The 20,670-nt window shown below is 43.3% G+C and overlaps 1 protein-coding gene across 9 annotated transcripts in view; it reads left to right on the forward strand.

The window, feature by feature from the left end:
- The first annotated feature begins 3,334 nt into the window (after nt 1–3,334).
- LOC115371867 (muscleblind-like protein 2a) overlaps nt 3,335–20,670 on the forward strand; it is a 57,516-nt gene continuing 40,180 nt past the window's right edge. For 3 of the 9 annotated variants that reach the window (XM_030069439.1, XM_030069475.1, XM_030069465.1), the window contains exons 1-2: nt 7,063–7,429; nt 14,143–15,043. In XM_030069439.1, coding sequence (XP_029925299.1) covers nt 14,870–15,043 — 174 coding nt within the window. In that variant the 5' untranslated portion in view covers nt 7,063–7,429; nt 14,143–14,869. The other 6 variants (XM_030069491.1, XM_030069509.1, XM_030069449.1 and 3 more) reach the window with 5 other exon arrangements.

Here is a 20,670-nt window from a genome sequence, read left to right on the forward strand (position 1 = left end):
CTTAGGCCGTGTGATTAGTAAAATGCTCATCAAAGTCATACTGGGAGTACAATACCCCAGGTGATCTCCATACAATCAATCAAATTGACTAAACTGACATGCATGGTAAGCACACACACGCACATGTACACACACACACACACACACACACACACACTCACTCACACTCTTGAGCTCTGTGTTAGCTGTAAGCTCTTTCCATTAAATCTGTGCTGCATTAAGCATTTGGGTTAAAAGCTTTCATAATCAGGTGTGCTCTCATTTAGAGTACAGAGATTTCCAAGATCAATACTGTCCTTGACGTGAGAGCCCTGCCCAGCGCGTGCATGTGTGTGTGTTTGTGCATAAATCCGTGTGTGTATGCATAAGGATCTTAATGTGAGAGCTTTGCCCTAGTGTGTGTGTGTGTGCCTGTCTGATTGTGCGTCTGTTTACTGTCTACTATCCGCAGGGACGTACTGTTTCGCGATGTGGTCTCTGCATGCTTTGTTTGAGAGAAACCAACAGTGGTATGTTGAAGAAACTGCGGTTGTTTTTCTGCCTAACGCCCCCTCAGATGATCCCAAGGTCCACCCCACACACTGCTGCTGCAACAAATGTATAGTGCAAAACATTAATGGAGCACAGCACTCACAGGCATTTGCTTTACGCCCTTTCTTGCCTTCATTTTTTGTTTTGTTTTCTTTGTTTGCATGTATATTTGAGATACAGAGAATCCGCACTGGAAAAAAAAAAACATTTTAATAGGGCATTCATTGCAATGCGCTGTCTTAAATTCTTATTTCTCTGAAACAGGTGAAAAAAATCTGGTGATAAGGTGAAAGAATTTCACTTATGTTTAAGTTTATTTAGAACCCCAAATCACTGTTTGCAGTCTCAAAGCGCTTTACAGGCCCACAAGTTTACAACAAACAAAACAGGATGACACCCCTTGACTTAATCCTCACAGCGGCCAAGAAAAAAGTCCCCAAAAACCCCACAGATGGAACAGGAAAAATGGAGAAATCTTGTGAAGGACTATGAAGAGAGGCGATCAAGTGAAATTAGAACAGTGATCTGGCTTATTTTAAGATACTGCTACTTAAATAGTCAAAGCTTCATTTGAAATTAAGTAAGCAAAGTGTATATGGGTATCTTTTTTTTGCACTTTTGTGTGTATGTGTGTGCTTTTATGTGCACATGCGCTTTATGCCTGTGTGTGTATGTGTGTGTTTGTGAGTGTGTGGGCGTTCAGCGACTTAGAGAAGTATGCCGGCAGCAGCATTTTTACAAATGCCTCCTCTGCATTGAGATCAATACGTTAGCCCTTGGGAATGAGCTTGACCTGTGTGAGCAGTTTTTCATAATCACTTATGTCTTGAAAATCCAGTTTTCCTGTAGAATAGTGCTGCTGTCGATGTGCTGTATAGTACGCTGATACACAGTTGTTGTACAACAAATTCTGATGAGGGACTTGCGTATTGAATGGAGAGATCGAGGAAATGAATAATGACTTTGGAATCTCTCAGTTAAAGACTTAAACAAAGATCAGCATATTGAAATAACAGGATAAGCGGCAGAACACAAGGAACAATTGCTTTGATTATTTTGAGTCATGTCCTTTTGGCCTGTGTGAGGTCATGTTGGGTCAATACAAACTTTTAGTTTGCAGGTGCCACATACCAAATGATGAACTATACCAACACTGAGCTGGACACGGCATGACTGATGCCTCTTACTGACAGTAACCTGCATTATGTCTTGTAAAACTACTGCCTCAGATAGTTTCTGAAAGCCGAATTCTCACTCAGCTGAGTATATTTACACAACAAAGACAGGGGCAGTTATGCCAACAGTCATCATCTCCATTGTGAGCCCAGATTAGCTCTTCAGCTTTCAATTTCAACACAAATCTGTGAGTGAACCCATCAGATTTTGTGCTTCAAACAACTATGCATTATTACACAGCTCCCATCCAACCCTTGTTGACTAATAACATCCTTATCAGTGACATTCCCAAAGGCCCTGTGCTTTGACAGCCTCCAAAGCGGCTCTGCGGTGCCTTCATGCCCAGTAACATTCCACTAAGGCGGCCCTGACAGAGCAGACTGTGATGGCTATGTTCATTGTTCATGCGCTCAATAGGCAGCACATGGTGTGGGCAGCAGTCAGTGGGGCTAAATTTGTGCTTGCTGCTCTCTCTGTTCATTCCAGGGATATTTGTGACTTGCTCCTTGTTGACTCGTTGCGCTCCTTACTGACAACGGGTCTCTGTGTGTCACAGACTGCTAAATCCAGCCAGCTGTATGCAATTAGGCTGCAAAATGCTGGGGATGTGCATGATCCTCTGCAAAGCACGAGGTGGTGGCGATATGCTAATTTAACACTGATCATCAGCTGGGGCGTAATGGAAAGAGATTTGCAGGGGGGTTGAAGAAAATAATAATAATAATAACAGCAATAATAATAGTAATAATGTTAATGATGAAGCTTAGCAAACCACTGCATCACCATACATAAACACCAAGAAAGTAGTTTTCTGCATCAGTAGCTTGATATAGAGTAAAACAAACTGCTCACCAGTGCATAGCTTTGAAACTGCAAAACAAAATCTGTGGCTTACATTCTTATAGTGTAGGTCTAGGATTTTGATGAATCCTATTTTTTGCATGATGTGTGATTCAGACCGTATCATGACAGGAGTTCATATTCAAAAGAAAGTTAGTTATTTAAGCCGAATCCCCCCCAAAATCTCCCTTGCATGAAAAAAAAAACAAAAAACAGTGGCTTAAAATACTTAAAATGCACAGGCCTAATCAATTTCAATATTGGTTAATCATTACATTATCACGCTCCACAGTCAAAAGTAGTCAAAATTAGGATGTTTAATATCCACCAGAATAAACTACAACAACATAACAATAGATATGGCTGTTGATAAATCAGTGGCCACATCTTTCCCCCCACGGGTGATTCACTGTTGTTTCCTTGGCAACAAGCAGCCCCCCCTCGCACCCCCCCCATGCCCTTGGTTCCTCTGGACTGTACCACATCTATTTTAGGTGAAACATTTGTTTATTATGTGGCACAGATAGATTTTACAGATTGAACTGAAGCAGACACACACATATATACTGTAATAACATGTTATTGAGTTTTTCTTCAGTGGCTTATTATCGCTCAACATCCCCGATGATGAATAAGGTATCGATGTTTGGATGTCGTTAACCCCCCTTAGCGAAGCTGCCTCAACATTGCCTCGAACTGTCAAAATCGCTTGTTGCTTCCCAACCTAGCCTTAAAAGTAGTTAGCGAGCTAGCGTGTAGCGAGTCATAGCCTAACGTCGATTCTGAGATGTACTCGGAAAGCGGAAAAGTTTGGGTTTGAGAAGAAGCAGCTGGAGGACTCTGTCGACAAGCCACTTACAGTGCCGTCCCGTTCCGAGCCGCGGGTCCCGCTCCGACCGAAAACAGCGCTCTTGAGTAGGCGGCGGTGGCTCAAGTGCAGCTGGATGTGACAGGTTCGTCATCAGGTAAGCCGCAGGTAGTTAGCCTAGCCTAGCCGCTAGCCTCCTATTCCAGAAATGCTCTTTCCCCTTCTGTGCCTTCTCCTTGTCAGGGCTTTGTATCGTGCCTAGCCAAACGTTTTCCAGCCGCTGCCTCCACAACAGTATAAACATTCCTCGGTTATAAGTGGTCTGCTCTGTGCTAGCTACCTTAGCTCACAAGCTGTGTTACATATGCCTAAGGAAAACAAGTGAAAGCTACCGCCTTTAATAATATCGCTTGAACTACGTCGTGAAGTGGTCAGTGTGTTTCTCTCCTAAATGTTTTTTTTTTTTTTTTTTTGTGATGGTTCTGACTGATCTAACCTAGCTAATGGCCTGATGAGTCCAGCCGGAGATGTTTTGATAATAACTCATTTATTACTGACTTCATGTCAACTATCAGAAATGACAATGACATTGGAGAATAATTATTATTTTGATAAGCTGCACATTGAATTAATGTCTGCGATTTCACTTTCTTCCCATCCTTCTCCTAAACACGAAATCATGATGTAATACTAATATTAATAACAATAATGATGATGATAATGACAAATTATAATAATGTCCAATGATTGCCCATCAGTCAAAGCAGCATATGGAGTTTTCACTGTGCATTGAACTCTGTTGTATGCCATGAACTCCAATTACTGATATAAAACCCTTGTAAGCCTAAAAAAATATATTGCCACTTTGATTAATTGTTGTTTTTACCAACTGTCTAAAAGAATCTCTTAACCAGAGCTAATTAAGCCCAGGCAGAGGCACATTTGAATCTAGTGCAGGCTTGGCTTAGCAAGAGCCTTTACGATTAGGTAAGCTTACTTAGCCATCTATGGTAAATGACTGGTTGTTCTGAAAATGCAAATGGTCATCACAAAACGGTATGGCATCCATGGAAACCCCCTCAGGCAGGAAGGAGGTAGTAGATAACAAAACAAGGTGGACTTTGTTCTTTATATGAGATATATTCTGCTCATCGAGGGCAGTGACTCTGAACAGCTTTTCAGCTGTGGCAGGTCACTCCACGAAGCAATATGATTGTTTGGAAATAGTTGTAAATAGGCATAGTATGCACCAATAAATGTTGTATAAAGGCTTGTTAATCTGGGCATTGTGTGATCTCAAGCCAATAACACGTATGTTTCTTTCATTTCTTTTTCCATTTTTTTCACATCTGAACATATTTTCAGGACACACCCTTTTGCTTGCTCTACAAAGCTTTGATTGACCACTTGTCTAGACATCTGTAAGGGGCATGCTTTTACTCATCATGTCGTCCAAGTCCATGACAGGCTCAGAAGAATGAGTGTTCTGGAGGCCCAGCGCTTTGCCGCTAGATATTTGATTACAGCTAACAATAGAAAAACACAGCTGCCTTTTCATTGATCTTTCTTCAGTGTCCTATTTCTGAGCCATGTTGTTTTTTTTCCCTATAATGTTAACCTACCCAGTAGTAGTGATAGTTGAACATCCGTGTTATCCTGTGTTGAACGCATTTTCAAAAGCACTCTAAACCCATCAGTCTTCATTTCCCGTAATTAGCCATTATTTCAGAATACTTCTTTTATATTTACAAATGCATGCTTTGGGCCACAGAGTCCTAAATCTTCCTGTGTGTGAGCGAGCCAAGCTGTTCGGGGTCAAACAGGACAGGGATAATAAGAGGGGAGGGGATACCATGTGGGAAGGAAGTGGCTCAGCTTGTTTGTCCGCCAGGCTTTTGTTTGTTTTCCTGTCAGACAAATCTATTTAGGAGGTAGGCTATCTGAGGTCTGCCATTGGAAATTAGCTAGAAGCAGGGTTTGTTATACAGTTATTGACAGTTATTCAGTAATGTGGTTATTGCGAAGTCAGTTGCAAACCAAATGAGAGATTGAAAGTGTGCTGCAGCCGATGTGCTCTGCAGCTTGAGCAGCATCACAACGCGGTTGATAAAGCAGGCTGGCTTGTACAACCATTGTTAGTTTGGATGAATAATAACTCATTGGGTGTGGTTTACAAGGTGAATGATTTGACTTGATTTAGCCCAGTGAGGTGTTTTTTTCATACCAGGCATATTTCATCCTGCAATAATCTGTTGTCACCTTCTCCCGTCTTGGAGCTCTGTGCCTTTTTTTTTTTTTTTTTTATCTCCTGCATCTGTGTACATGATGTAGCATAGGGAGAGTGCATTCAGAGCAGGTGTAAGGTGACACTTTTGCTTTTGAGAAAGGCTGATACCCTGGCCCCCTTCAGCCCTCCCTCAGCTTAATGTGACAGCAAAGCACCAGTCTGTGTAATTTCCCTACAGGTGTTCCAACAGCTAAGATGACGTCAGTGTTAAAAAGCCCCCTCCTCCAGTAGACAGTTATTTGCTGAGCAAGGCAGTTCCTCACGTTTAACAGATTAACCCCCACCCTTTCTGCAGCTTGAGAAAACCAGTGCCTTCGGAGCATCAGATTAAGCATTGCTATCAAAGCATAACTGAATAGTTAATGAGTTTGTTTATCGTGGAACTGTAAAGCACGTCTAGCCTCATTGATGTTAATGAAATGCACAGGCTGACGCGTCATTCGGCATCTTTGTTTGAGAAAGACAAACAGGGAGAGAGAGAGAGGGAGAGAGAGAGGGAGAGAGAGAGAGTACAGCTGTTCTATTGAATCTGGATCGAAAAATCATGAAGCTGGAGCTCTGACTCATCAGTTCTGCGACGCTCAGGCTCCACAGCTCATATGATGCCAACCAATATGTCATCAATGAGAAGAAGAGAGGAGAGGGATGAGGGGAAGGCAGAGAAAGAAAGGAAAAGACAGGGAATGGACCAAGACCTTAAAACCCTGAAACCCAGGAATTTGATTGAAATAGGAGAGAAATAGATGATAAAACATATTGATTTGTGCATAGAGGTGAGGTATGAGATGAGAGAAACAGAAGAGGGCAAGAGAAAAGATACCTAGGAGAGGAGGAGAGAAGCGTCTGGATGGGGGAGTAGACTAGATGAGTTTGGCGGACGGATGCTGATGTGATAGAGGAAGGAGTCAGAGGAGGAGGGGACAGACATGTGGTGCTCTGTTTCCTGGGGGGATGGTGTTAATTGTAATGTTAGCTTGTGGACAAGGACAGAGCTGATGTTTAGTGCCAGAACGTGGAATATCATGGAAATCCTAACTTAATAATAGGTTACTGATGACATGTACTGAATGACAGATGAGCTTAGACTTTTTTCATATTCTTCAGCCTGTTTTCTGTGGCAAAATAATTTCCAGGCATGTGATTTAATAAGAAACGTAATCCTTTTTGCTAGAAGAATAACGGACAAAAGAATAAATAATGTGGTAGCCGATTGAGCAAGGCATGAAATTGGGGAAATACCCTTTAAGATCAGCATTCAGAGGTTGTCACTGTAAGCACAGTTTTGCCCTGTCGCTTAGCTCACACTCAGCCAATAGAGAGGCCCATAAACCTGTGATTCAGGGTATCCGTGCTGCTATTGGCTGGAGCCAAAAGAGGGCAGGGCTTTGCCAGAGGCTGGTGGGCAGGAAGGGGCCGGCTTTGGGGAGGTTGGCTGGAAGTGCTTCAGCCAGATAGTTGGAGTAGACACTCTTCTGCTTCCTGCCTGCCCGCCTGCCTGCCTGCGTTGCTTGCTCCGTAGCTGAGAGGGAGAGAGAGAGGGAGAGAGAGAGAGAGCGAGAGAGACAAACACAGAGAGAGAAAATCCCTGTCTAGGCATGGCCCTCCGGCTGCAGCACTCGGCAGCTCACGAGGAATGACAACAGTTCACATGGTCATTAACTCCAGTCGCTGAGGCCGAAGGGAGAACTGCACTAGCTCAGCGTCACAGAAGCACGGGGTGCCTCCTATGTTCGGGACAGTAGAGGGAGAAAGGCGCACAGCAGAAGTACGGGACTCGGTGAAACGAGGTGGGGAAGAACCGTCACATTGGTGGCCTTTTTTATCAATTTTTTTTTTTTTTTTCACAAGAGTTTGCTGCAGTGTGCTGCATACCAGTCTGGGTGGGGAGGGAGGTGATAGGGAATGTTTTATCTGTGTGAGAGAAAGAGTGAGAGACTGAATAAGACGGAACGGGTAAAGAAGGGGAAAAAAATAGAGAGTGGGAGAAAACGCACAAGAGCAGTGGAAGCCACATAGTAACTATCCTTACTGCAGTTCCCAGTGCTGTAATGGACTTTCTCTTTTGACTCCTTGGAGAGAGGCATTATCACAGCAGTTGACTGCCCCCCTTCCTTAGTGCCTTAGTAAATGTAAGTTGTTGGTTTTTTTTTTTTTTTTTTTTTTTTGCCACATGGGCTTCATATTTTTCACTCTCTAGAGAAAGACTTGTCGTCAGTGTGGCATCTGCCCTGTCACTGCCTGCTTTGTGCGGTTCTCGCAAAGTTTTTCCTTGTAACTCTCCGCGTTCAAATTTTCCAAATAACAAGGTCTAGCCACAGGCGAATGTTGTTGCACAGAACAGGCCCTGATGTTTTGACATGAATAGCTGATGGCCTAAATTAGCTTGGGCTTAATGGTTTTCATAGAGCCCCCATCATAATTAACCTTTTGAGTTAGATGCTGGCATGGTTGACATGTCCCTTGCTTTCTGCTGTCCATCTAGATTTAGCTTTGAGCTGGACACTGGGCCTGGGGCAACCGAGGTGGGCATTGCTTGCATGGAAAAGGCCAGAGCAGTGTGTCATACCTCTGGTCATACTGGACCGAAAGGAAGTGGGTGTTTTCTGAAGTGGAAGATCATTTCAGCCCTTCCTGTTGAGAAAAGAATGGGATCAGTCTCAGACAAGCACAAAGTCCTTAATGCAAGGCCCTGTGAGCCACAGACTCCCTTGCTCCATATTGATTCTCATGCAAATTGTACCTCGACATGGTATTAAAAGGATTTAGTGCTTGGTGGGTTTTTCAGACCTCTTCTGCATGATAGAAGTAGTCTGATCACTCTGTGCCACGAGGGCGAGTTTGCTGAATCATTCAGCTCCCACGTTGTCAAGTACTGTAATTGGAAGGCTTAAGTTTGCTGTTCATTTGCTGTGCTTTGCGTAGTCTAATATTTTAATGTGTGAGGGCTTTGGCCGAGCCTGGTGTACTTATGCTATATTTTACGCTTTATAATAGCGTCAGTGGAACTTGTAAAAAGACTGGCAGTACTCCGAAGTACAAAAGACTGGCAGTACACTAAAATTTCTACCATTTCTGTGCTGAACTTTCACTTTAACTAAGCCTGGATATCCTGTTAATCATCATGTGTATCTGAACGACAGAATTCACCTCTGGCTGCCAACTATAATTAGCTGATGACTTGTCTGAGTCCTGTGCCTAAGCGGGGAGCAGACAACTATGCTTGCACAGGAAAATGCCCACTTACTGAATTTTGGGGTTGATATCAGGCCCAGATGCTGTCACTCTATCTCCTCTGTCTTCACACAAGTGTTTGGCAAGTGTCATTGGATCTGGGAGAACAAGATAGACCTTCCATTCTATATATATAAAAAAGGGATCTATAATCAGGTGAGGAAAGCCCAATCCCATAGCATGAGCTGGACCATTTGGGTCACTGTGGTTTAGCTAAGGCTATTATGATATGGGGCACAACTATCTGCTGACTCTGTGAAATGCTTCTCGTGCCGCCTCCTCACAGTAGCTTAGCCCCTGCTATAGCCTCTGCTTAGCTCACTCACTCACTTGTCCTTATCGCTAATGGCACTTGATGATACTGAATCCAAGGAGCCGTAGCTTATGCCAAAGACAATTTCATAAGCGTCATAGCCTCCAGAATTAAATACGAATTAGGCTGCAGGGTATAGCCCTGTTCTGATCCTCTCTGGAAGACGCAAGGGAACATTTGGAAAGTGAACAAGAGAGTGTGGTCATACTGAAAGCTAGGTTATGTTCACAGGGATGAATAATATTTTGATAAAACCTGTACTATTAGGTCTGCTCATTTTCCATTACCAGCTGGAAACAGAAATTTCCCATTTTCCCTTTGCAGTGAGGCCCTCTCTTCACAGCCTTGAACAACACAGACCACTTGTTCCTCTTGGCCATGCAAATGACCATGAACTGTGAATTGCCAGCATAAAATGGTAATAAATGGAAATGCATTCAAACAGGTACCCTATTCATTTGCTTGTCTGTCATAGCCATTTGTATTTCTACTTTACTTTGCTGGCAACACCTGGCTGGTGCCACAGTAAACGTTGTCACAAGGCTTACCACCAATGGAAACGAAGTAGCTTATCTTCTCCACTGAACAAATACGAGCCGCTAAGATAAACTACACAGCAAGGCCTGAGTGCAGAGATACCAGACTAATGGGTTACATACGTGGTATGCGAGGTATACGAGGTCAAGCCAATGACTTTCACTCGAGACGCCCCAGTCCCACTGACTGTCATTCAATTAAACAGACTGACCAAGATAATGCCCCAGCCACCTGGCCTTAGTAAGCGTCAGTAATCCATAAAATCTAGTACCGTGGTGCTTTTCTTTACATCTCTGCCCTGGTTTATCAGGTCACTCTGCCTGTCTGTTGTGAGAGGAAAGAAGGGGCCAAGCCAGCTTAGGTCAGGAGCTAGACTCATATAGGATAAACACTGAAGACGAGGCTTTGGCTTTCCAGGTTTTATTTCATATGTGGGTGTATATATATAATCACAGAACATCTGTCAAATGGCAAATGGCATACTGTATGTTATATTGCAATAGACAGATTGCATTGCAACGCCTTTCAACTCAATATTTAAGCTAATAATAGTGTAGATCTACATGTTCGGCCCAGGCTACATCCTGGAGTCCTGCCAGTGTGTGTGTGTGTGTGTGTGTGTGTGTGTGTGTGTGTGTGTGTGTGTGTGTGTGTGTGTGTGTGTGTGTGTGTGTGTTTGTGTGTGTGTATGTGCAGGGGGTTCTCAGGATAAGGGTGAGTGTCAGTTTATTAGGCTAGTCCTTCACTCAATTTAGCTTGCTGCTGTCCCCATTTGCTTCCACATGCCGCCAGGTATATTTATTTCTGTGGAACTCAAACACACAACGTCTCGTCCTTAGAAGAACCCTGTTCTGCAGAACCAAGGCCTTGCACGCTCACAAGGACGCCCAGGAGTGCTCATCTCTGCTGGTCATCACATATAGCATTGCGTGGTCCTCCCCTACCTCTCTACCATCTGTCCCCTCACTCACCTTTATGGAGGTGTAATGCTCGAGTGTAAACTAAGTCAGCATAACCCACGTCAACCCTCAGCTAGTATTCTCCCATACTGCCATTAATGTGAAACCATTTTCTTGTAGGATACCTTAGGGGTTCTTACCTTCATAGAATGGGATGTTATATTGTTGCAGTGTTTCCTCAGAATTGAAGTTTACTTAGTGGGGCGGGGTGGGTTTTGGGGGGTGCAGAGACCCTCAAAGTGTCACCCTTGCTGGTGAGATGCTAGCATTAGCTAACTTGCTAATGCAACATGAGCTGATTATAATCATGCATCTGTTTACCGCTAGTTTTGTGACGCAAATATGAGGCAGTTTAGAAATGACTCATGCCATCACATTATTGTTTCTAATGTTGCCTCTTTTTTCAGTACATGTTGACATTGCTGAATGCAACTTGACTGAGCACTGATTCCCATGCTATATGTTATATGTGCCATGAATTATAATATAGTAATTGTCGTTCACTGACACACATTCATTGTTTGAAAGTGAATTTTTGCTGTTTGAAAACTGCGTTGATCAAAGTGGATTTCTGTGCCAGCTCAGGGCAAGACAGCACTGAAAACATAAAACAGCTAATTTACCTGGGCTGCACAAATACAGTCCATATATGGTAACACACTTAGTAATGTCATCGATTTCCTACCTGCTTTTTATCTTTCCATCACCCACATGAGGGCTATAGTATGATGGGGCGATGAAGCTTTTAATCTTCGGTTCTCATCATTTGTTTTGCATATTTTTCATGACAAACTTTTTTTTTTTTTTAATGTTGACAATGGAGGTACTGAGAGGCCTTCAGACAGCCTGTACCAGCCCCTATCCCCACAGTGAGCCTGTGATATTTTATAACAGTTTCAGTGCTGTAAACCAGTGCCCCACCAAAAATCTGTGTGAACCCTGGGTTTTCCCAACCTCTCCGGTGTAACTTGTTGTAGCATTTGAGGCCAAGTCGTTTCATAGGAATGGCACCCGTTCCTTTTCCCACACTCTGATAAAGTAGGCTAGCACGACCACAGACTTCTTAGGGCTTCTAAAAATAAGAAAGGATTAATTGTGAAAGGTCAGATCTGACATGATTCTTACCTGACTGTCTCTTCTGCAGCGATTGACTCTCTCCCTGGGGAGATGGTGTGAAATTAAATCCTGCCTTGGAGAGTACAGCCTGGGCGTCAGTGTGATTGGGCGAGGCAGCTTCTCATCTCATTTCACATGATCAGCAGTAAAGTGGGACAATATGATTAGCTAGACAATGGTGTGGCTTCATAGGCTTGGAACAGTGTAGGCTTGGTGGATGATTTCAAGGGGAAGCAAGCATCTTTCTGCTACTCATAGTAGTGTAGGGAAGATCTACCTGTCTCTGTGACTGAGCCTGAGAAATAGACACATGGTATATAAAATAGAATATTACATAAAAGGGGTTGATAAATTATCTTTAAAATAGGATGTGCCATATTAAGGGTCAATTTATCATTTGTTTGAATTATTAAAATGTAATGGTACCCCCAGTTTCAGTCCATCTTTCCCTGTCCTACAAGGCTGAAAATGCATTGAACTGAAAAAGTAGTGATAGGAGGGGTTTGGAAGAGGATTGGCTGTCAAATCAACCAAAATATCAAGTAACACTCTATGAAACATCCAATAACGCTCAATTTCTTTGTTTTTTTAACCACAGAATAAGAGGATTGTAGATTTAGAACCTAAAATATTACTTAAAGTTCAACATATGCAACAGGTGGAGATAACTCATGGTATTATTGTATTGTTTTTCAAACAGTACCTAGATATATCAGAGAATAAATCAGAAGGTGTGTTTTGGTATTTCTGTTCCCTTTCATCATTGAATCAAATTAGGGCAATTTGGGTTAGCCTGCAGTAGATCTGTTTTGTTTTACCACTCAGTTGATTGTCCCTTTGTAAAGTTGTTTTTTTAAGACCTCAAGACCTCAAAAATCCACTTGAAATTTCAGTCTTACAAGTGCTGGTAATTCCCTTTCTGTGGTGCACCACTGCTAACTATACAGAGGAAATACTGGGGAAGCCCAACCTGTCAGCCAGTGGGGCATCATCTTAGACTGAGGAGAAATGTAAGTCTACAGCTACTGAAGCAGCGCTATGTTTAGCACAAATCTTACAAGATTTGAATGAATGCTCAATTAAATGACAGCTATCTGTGGATTTCTGTCTATGGAGGGAATTCATGAAAGGATTTGTTTCTTTTACAGTAGTACAGACAGTTTGAGTACAAGCCCCAGCTTGCCTTCATTAACAGCAAGTGAGGCTTGTCATATGCCTTGAGAGGCTCTTTAAGTTATTGTTTCTCATGGAGCCTAAACAGTTTTTAGGTCAATGTGAAGTGTAGTGGAGGACTGGGCTAAGCTTAGTGTTTGTTGCTGGTAACAATGGTGCTGTCTGTGTCAAATGCAGGGGCTTAGGTTTATATGTTTCAAACAGTTAAGGGGAATCTTTTAACCAGTGGCTGCGAGTTTTTACAGCCCTTCTGCTTCTTCTCCCTTACTCTGCTGTCCCCACCCCCCTTTTCCCGCCCCCAGTTAGCAGAAAAATATTTCCAGATGTGCCAAGAAAAGAGCTCCCTACGCAGTAGTCACTCAGTAATAGATTCCGTACGCCCAAGCTAAAGGCCACTTCCTTAGATTGTTGCTCCACCAATTGTCCCCCTTTTCCCTACAGACAACAGCCAGACACAGAAACCAGTGCCCCTAAACAGGACGAGACAAGGCACACATATGCACACATTCTCCACTTGAATGTAAATTGACTGGCTGCTGTCAATGAGCCGATGTCTAATTTGGACGGTGGGAGACCGGCGAGTGTTGCGGGGCACCGGGCAGCGTCATAATCGTGTCTGGCACTGGCATATGCATCTGTCTCGGTCCCTCTCTAGCTGCTGGACGGATGCCCAGAATAGTGCTGCGCTGCGCGGTTTTCTATTGGTTGCACCGTCCCGCCGTGCATGGCTCTACAGGGTGGGTTGGACCCTGGGGCTTTTTCTATCTCTGCTCTGGCTCACTGCTCTCGTCTGCTGTCTCATAGCACAGAGGCTGTTGCCATTCACCGCTTTGTATGCAACATGCCGGAGAGCCAGAGGGCTTGTAGTCACCCGCACAATGGTACACAGGCAATGATTGGGGGACTTAAACCCAAGTGGCTTCTGAATAACCTCACAACTGCCTTTTCTCTGGCTCATCAGCCTTGTACCCTTTTGAGCCAGCACCCCTTTGGGGCAGTCTAAGAGATGTACACAAATTCAGATTGACACGCATACACAAACACTGTTAACGCCTGTTGAAGCCTGTTAGATAAATTGTTGCCCGTCATATTTAGCAAGCTGTTTTCTCACTCTGAAAATAACCTCTCTGTCTGTGCCTCTCTCTGTCCCTCTCTCTCTTTCCAATTTCAGATCACTGACAGAAAGTGCCTTGTCAGACAACACCCTTACTTGAAGGTCCCTGGGCGTTTCTACAGAGCTCCAGACGTTCCAGCACACAGCTGCGATAGGACGTAGCTCAGCGGCAAACACCCCTGAACCCGTGTCGTCTTGACCTGGCCTCGGTGTGAAGAAAACCTAAGTGAAGAGGTGGAACTGCTGCACTGGTGGCCAAGGTGCCAAAGCTCATAACGCTGAGGACATTAGGAAAATAGAAAGCCACCACCTTCGTATTGTCCTAAACTGTGCCATCGCACCTCAAAATAGCGCTACTATTGCTGCCCAGCATTCAGGCTTGCACGGCTATCATCAGTCAAAGAAAGGACATTTCGGGGACATAGGTACAACCAGCAGAGCTTGTTTCCGAGCATGTCCCCTCTGCCTTGTCAGAGGGCTGCACCTGAGACTAACTGATTGATGAACAACAAGCTCTGTGACTGACAGACTCCACGGCAGCAGTGCAGTCCCATGCTTCGGCCTCGGGGGCTTTGCCAGTCCATTACCACCACTCTGTCCGCAAGGGTAACCCTCTTCCGCTGACCCGAAGCAGATCATTTTTAGCTGCATGTTCCATCAGTTTTAGTCGTCTTGTTGTTTTCTGATTTTCACTGGAACACTCTCAAACGCTCCGCAGAGGATAGCCTCCTCCTTAAACCAAGTGGCTCCGCTCCACCCCGGCCTCACAGCCAGTGCTGCTGACATGGCTCTAAACATTGCTTCGATACGGGACACAAAATGGCTGACCCTGGAAGTGTGCCGGCAGTTTCAGAGGGGGACTTGTTCGCGCAGTGACGAGGAATGCAAATTTGCCCACCCGCCCAAAAGCTGCCAGGTGGAGAATGGGAGGGTGATTGCCTGTTTTGACTCACTAAAGGTGAGGATTGCTGACTACAGTGGGTTACTGCTGTATCATGTTGGGACTTTACAAAGTTTGACTCACCTCTTTTCTCCTCTATTCTCTTTGAATCTAGATCATCCTATTCTATTTACCAATTGTTTCTTTTGTATCACACACTGAAATATTTGATACACACATTATAATTTTTTCTTCATCCTAAACCTTCTGTTTTCATGAAGGCCTGGCTTACAGGTGTTGGTGTGGGATGACAGCTCAAGAAGCCATCCTGTGTCTGTTCTGCTTTGTAATACTGTGTGTTTGTATTCAGATTCTTCTAAACTTGCCACTTGGCATAAAGCTAATCTGAATCTGAACAATCAGTTTACATGGCTACAGTCCCGGCATAGCGTCTGATGTTAAATGTTACAGCCTTGTGGTTCCTAATGGTTCCTAATGGTCGGTGGGTGTAGGTTGTCTGCTCAAATTAGCATGTGTGTCAGGTCTGCTACCAGACCAGTCTGACCTATGAAACTAAAGGCCAAAGAGGTCTCCTGTCATGTTCAGTGTCACCACAGGTGTGTGTGTACGTGTGTTTGTGTTTGTGCATGCATGTGTGTATGTGTGTGTGTGAGTGCTGTGTGCATACATGTGTGTGTGTGTGTGTGTGTGTGTGTGTGTGTGTGTGCATGTGCGTGTGTGTGTGTGTGTGTGTGTGTAGTTGGATTTTTTTATATGGCACGTTCTAACGTTACCATACCCTGTCCATCATCTATACTTGTGGGTGAAAATCTGATCGCCCTAAGTCGTCGCAGGGTTTCTATTCCTGGGTGCATTTCAGCTGTCATGCAGAACTAACAAACAACAACAAAAGCAGCCACAGCTTGTTTTGTCACCCTTAGTTTCCAGAGATGCAAGATAAGATAAGATAAGATAAGATATTCCTTTATTAGTCCCACGGTGGGGAAATTTCACGTATTACAGCAGCAAAGTGGATAGCAAGATATGAAGCATAACTTACACTATAAACAGTATATACAGATAATAAGTACCAAAGAGCAATATAAACATTATAAACAAGGAATGTAGAAAAATACTATATGAACAGGAGGAGTAGTTTATGTGCTATAACTTCAAGATGTGGGAAAGATGCTTAGTTGTAAACTGCAGTCAGGCATCTCGGTTCCTTTTGGATTGATTAGTCTTTATTGAATACATTTGGTTTATTCGATAATCCAATAGTGGCCATAAAACCATGCTGTACTAGTATCATGTAATAAAACAGCATAGTTTATTGTACTTTACCCTTAATATCAGGAGTTGCATACGTGTTATATTTGTTACATACTCAATATGCCTTTTATTGCACTTTTCTCTTTCTGAATGGGCAAAATTTCATATTAGCTTAAGACTCAGATACTTTGAAAGGCTAACCAATTATAACAAGGTTACTTGACACAAGCCCCCACATGCTGCAAATGAGAAGACTGCAATGAAGAGCACCCCGTTATTTTCAAAGCTGTGAACAAAAAAAAAAAAAAACAAGAAAAAAAACACAGCTGTGACAATGATGAATAGCCAAAGAAACTAGAGCAGAACACTGGAACAGCGAGGAGTCTGGCTTCTTTGTTAAGTATGGGCTATAGCAGCAGTTTGAAAATACAGCAGTGCAATGCATTGAGAGCGTCTTTTATGTTTTTCAAGGTTATGTCTAAGTTCAGAGACAAAAGATATACTAGATTAACTCCAAGCGGTGACTCACTGACTTAATACTTGGTCCTTATCGTCTTGGAAAACCTGGAAATGTTATGCAGTGAGTAGAGCAATGGTGGTAGACCATGAAATGTTACTGGAATTCATACATACCATCATAGATTTCTGTCAAGTTAAGATTTTAATGTTAAGCTTGGCTGCTTCCAGAAGTTGTTACCTTTAAGGATAATAACCTAATTTACTTTGTAAATTTAAAGTCTAAAGGCAAGCAAAGTTACATAAGCAGTTATTAAATATTAAAGAAAGGAATATTTTAAAAACATTTGTCAAACATTTGTTTGGTTGTCTAGTGATGTCATAGGAAAATCATTGATTAGAAATAATGTGCAGGTGCCCTGTTAATACCAGTAAGTAAACCAAACTGTCGTAGCTCTTTTTTTTTTTTTTTTTTTTTTTGTTAATTATTTATTCATTTCTCCATTCTATTGGGGTTTGACTTACACCTCCAGTGTAATGTTTATGCAGCTCACCCATGCATATAACAAGCATATATACATGTGGGCATCACCTAGTCACAGCCCCTTCCTTCCTGAAACACATGGTGCTCATCCTACGCCATCTCTGCCGAGTTCCACTCCACTTTCACTTTTAGTACTAGTTAGCTTAAAAGCCATTAAAACCTTTGGAGTGTGTGAAAGCCCACTTCATTACATGTGCCTCTCAGTTGCTCGTATTCTTTTATTTATTTAACAGACTGAAAAGGAGCCATATTTATGGTGCTCTCAGCTGTTTTCTTGGCGAGGACTTAGTTCATGGTAAGCCTTGTTGAGTTATTGCTCGGCAGTCAGCCATTGAGTGACACTCTTTCCCAGCTGCCAGCCCGTGTCAGACCCTGTGACGGCTTAATAAGCAAACAGCTGACTCCAATCGGGATCGATTTGTTACTGCGCCATGCAAGGGAAGCCCTGACATTCATCCCCTGCCCATTACATGATTTTGCTGTTCCTCAAAAACTCGGATCAGTCACCCCTGACTGAGGAAACGGAACGAGTGGAGCACTAAACCTCATTATGGTGTTGCCGTTCACTTAGACGATAGTCAATAAAAGTGGGTACAGGGCAAACAAACCCTGTATCTTCAGTGAGCAGAACAACATTAAGGAGTCATCTGCACTGAGAATGTGCGCGTAATTAAAATGGAGTTGCTGCTCATAAGCCCCTTTGGAGTGCAGTGTTTTTTGTCCTAGAGTTTGAAGGAAAGTCTGCCCGTACGTTCCCTACTGAAGCAGCAGTACTGCCTAGAACCTAGAACTTAATGTGGAGAAAAACAGATTTTTTTTTTTTTTGGCTTGCTTTGCTTTACCTAATATATCCATGACCCAGTGGCATCCAGAGGACTCTTGAATATTTGTTACAACTGTTGGCGCAGCTTTGATCCTTGTACCCCTTACTATAAGTGGCCTGTGATGTTGGTCATCTAGGAATTTAATCTTAAACTGTTGCTGTGGTGGTAAGATCCTTTGGGGAACAGCTAAATGCCTAAATTGACCAATCAGATCTGTCTGCATTGCTCTCTCTCGCTCACTTCCTCCATACAGCCCAGTGACAGAATGAGAATACAAGATTCTCTGTACTTTTAACTTGCCCCCTCTCTCGCACAAAGACTTTCCTCGTGACGGCTGAGAGAATGAATGCTTTATTATGCATTAGGAAATGTGTTTCGCTCCACGCCAGGCTGATTTCCACCCCATTACGCCCGTATCGTCTTGCCGGGTCTTCTCACCTGATAGGGTTATCACGCCAAGGCTGTGTGCGGCCAGCCGTGACTTGGCCAACGATCAGAACAGTCCTTTTCACAAACATTCGAGAGATGATGTTCAAGAGATGAGTAGAGTAGGAGGCATAAGTCTGTTGTGGCACTTGTCAGACAACAGCAGGTGACCTTGTCTACAACAGTGTGGATTTTGATTGATCTGCATGGTGTTTTTCACACTGAGCTGGTGAAAACATGGTATTGGACTGTTACTCCATCATCTTGACCTCCCCTAGAGCTGTAGTTCTTTAATGTCTCAGCTCACTCATTGCATTTTCGAGGTATTTTGGCTTAATTTGAAATCTTGAGCCAAAGATTAAGAAACCCTTCGCTCAGGTGGACTGTTGCTGTGTCGAGCAGAGCTAGAGATAAGTGAATTCAGTCCTACAACCCTGATTCACCAAGTGTTTGTCCCGCATAACATGTAGAAGAAAATCAGGACTTTTAGATGAGTCAGTGCAAATTATAGACAGCTCTAACTGACCATCAGTCTGCAACATCATATCCCAAATCACCAGGGGAGAAGACAGTGTTAATTTAAAACGTTTCACAAAGTGTTGTCAGTTTGGCTGTTGATAATGGCGGCTGTCGTCGCTTTTGCACCCAGGCGTCTCCAACAAATCAGGCAAACAAGAAATTAAATATGAAAAAGATTTATTCTGAAAGAATAATCAAAACTTTACTTTTGTTTGTGCATCCATCTGTATTGAAGAGACCTTGAGAACAAGTGAGTCTTTCATATTGCTCCTGTCTGAGGCTCCAACAGGCTGGGCAGTCACCAGACCAGAGGGCTTGTCATGGGCCAAGACTGACTCAGGGGCAAAGGACAGGAGGGGTGGACTGGGAGCAGTCAAGCACAGACTGCTGGTGTATCTTGCATAAACAGTCATCTGCGGAAGAGGAGTGACCTGCGGAGGCAACCGCAACTAAAATGCCTGGCTTTGCGTTTTCACGTGGTGTGCCTTGCATTGGCCGACTGACTATGAGGAATCATTGCTGTCACTGCTTTGTTTGCAGCTCCTTCCACTGTTGTAAAGCAGGCAGCGTCCTGACTCTGCCACGCTGCTCTCAGCATTTCTATACTGTAATGTCTAGGGGATTATTTTTTGTCCCCCAGCTCTCCACTGTGGGCTTTAGAATGAAGTCTGTCTACGCTACATTTGTCGTCTCTCAAAATAGGAGAAGCTGCTTCGTCTCTCTGGCTAAAGCTGTAGTCACATTGGTTTTGCAGACTCTGGTTGGCCAGCCAGGTATCATTCATTTTCATTGAGAGACAGAGTTAAATTTGGCAATGGTGACGTCAATGACAGGATCTGTGGGAAATGTTGGCATATGCCAGCTTTTTTCCCGTCATCCCCCTTCAATTTTCCAAGCTGGTTAATGACCCTGTCACAGTTCAGCTCTTTTCTTTACTAGGAATCAAAAAAGTTTGAGGGAATTGTTTCAGTATGTCTGTGTGCCTTTTCAATTCATCTGACTGAGGGTTGGTTAGTACATGCTTTATCTTATGCAGTTACATGCAAATTAGCCAAATGTAGCCACAATGGCTTTTTTAGTGGCTAGTCAGGACCCAGATAGATTCCAGTTGAATAAATGGCTCAGTAACATTTGAATAACTGGAGAGATCGTTTCAACACAAGGAATATATCACTAGTGAATAATCAAATGAAGGGCAGGGTAGCCACAGGGTTGTGCTAACAACCCAATCAATGGCTACTCTACAGCTCCAGTTCCATGAGCGTACAGGTCACATGTGTGATAGATGTATAGGGTTTTACCATGAAAACACACATTTTTCTCTGAAGCTGTCACGCAGTACTTGCTGCAACTACCATAGAGTATTCAGGAGAAATAAGCAAGATGGATACAGACTGCCTGACTCCTTTTCATATCTGAATGATATGTAAGTAGTAAGTTCTAGTGAAACCTTTTTGTTTTTGAACCGTCACCAGACTGAACAATCCTTTCCCGCAATTCTCCCATGATTCATCACAGAAGGACACAGATAATGAAGGCAAGCAGCAATGCATTTCCAACAGCTTCACAGCTGATGGTAGTTGGTCAGAGCATGTTTTTTTTTTTTTTTGTGGCTGTTCAGATCTTAGATACTTGTTGCACTGTTGCCATGGAAACCATCACAT

This window comes from Myripristis murdjan, chromosome 2 (genome assembly GCF_902150065.1).
Source record: "Myripristis murdjan chromosome 2, fMyrMur1.1, whole genome shotgun sequence".
In the NCBI taxonomy this organism is placed as follows: Eukaryota; Metazoa; Chordata; class Actinopteri; order Holocentriformes; family Holocentridae; genus Myripristis; species Myripristis murdjan.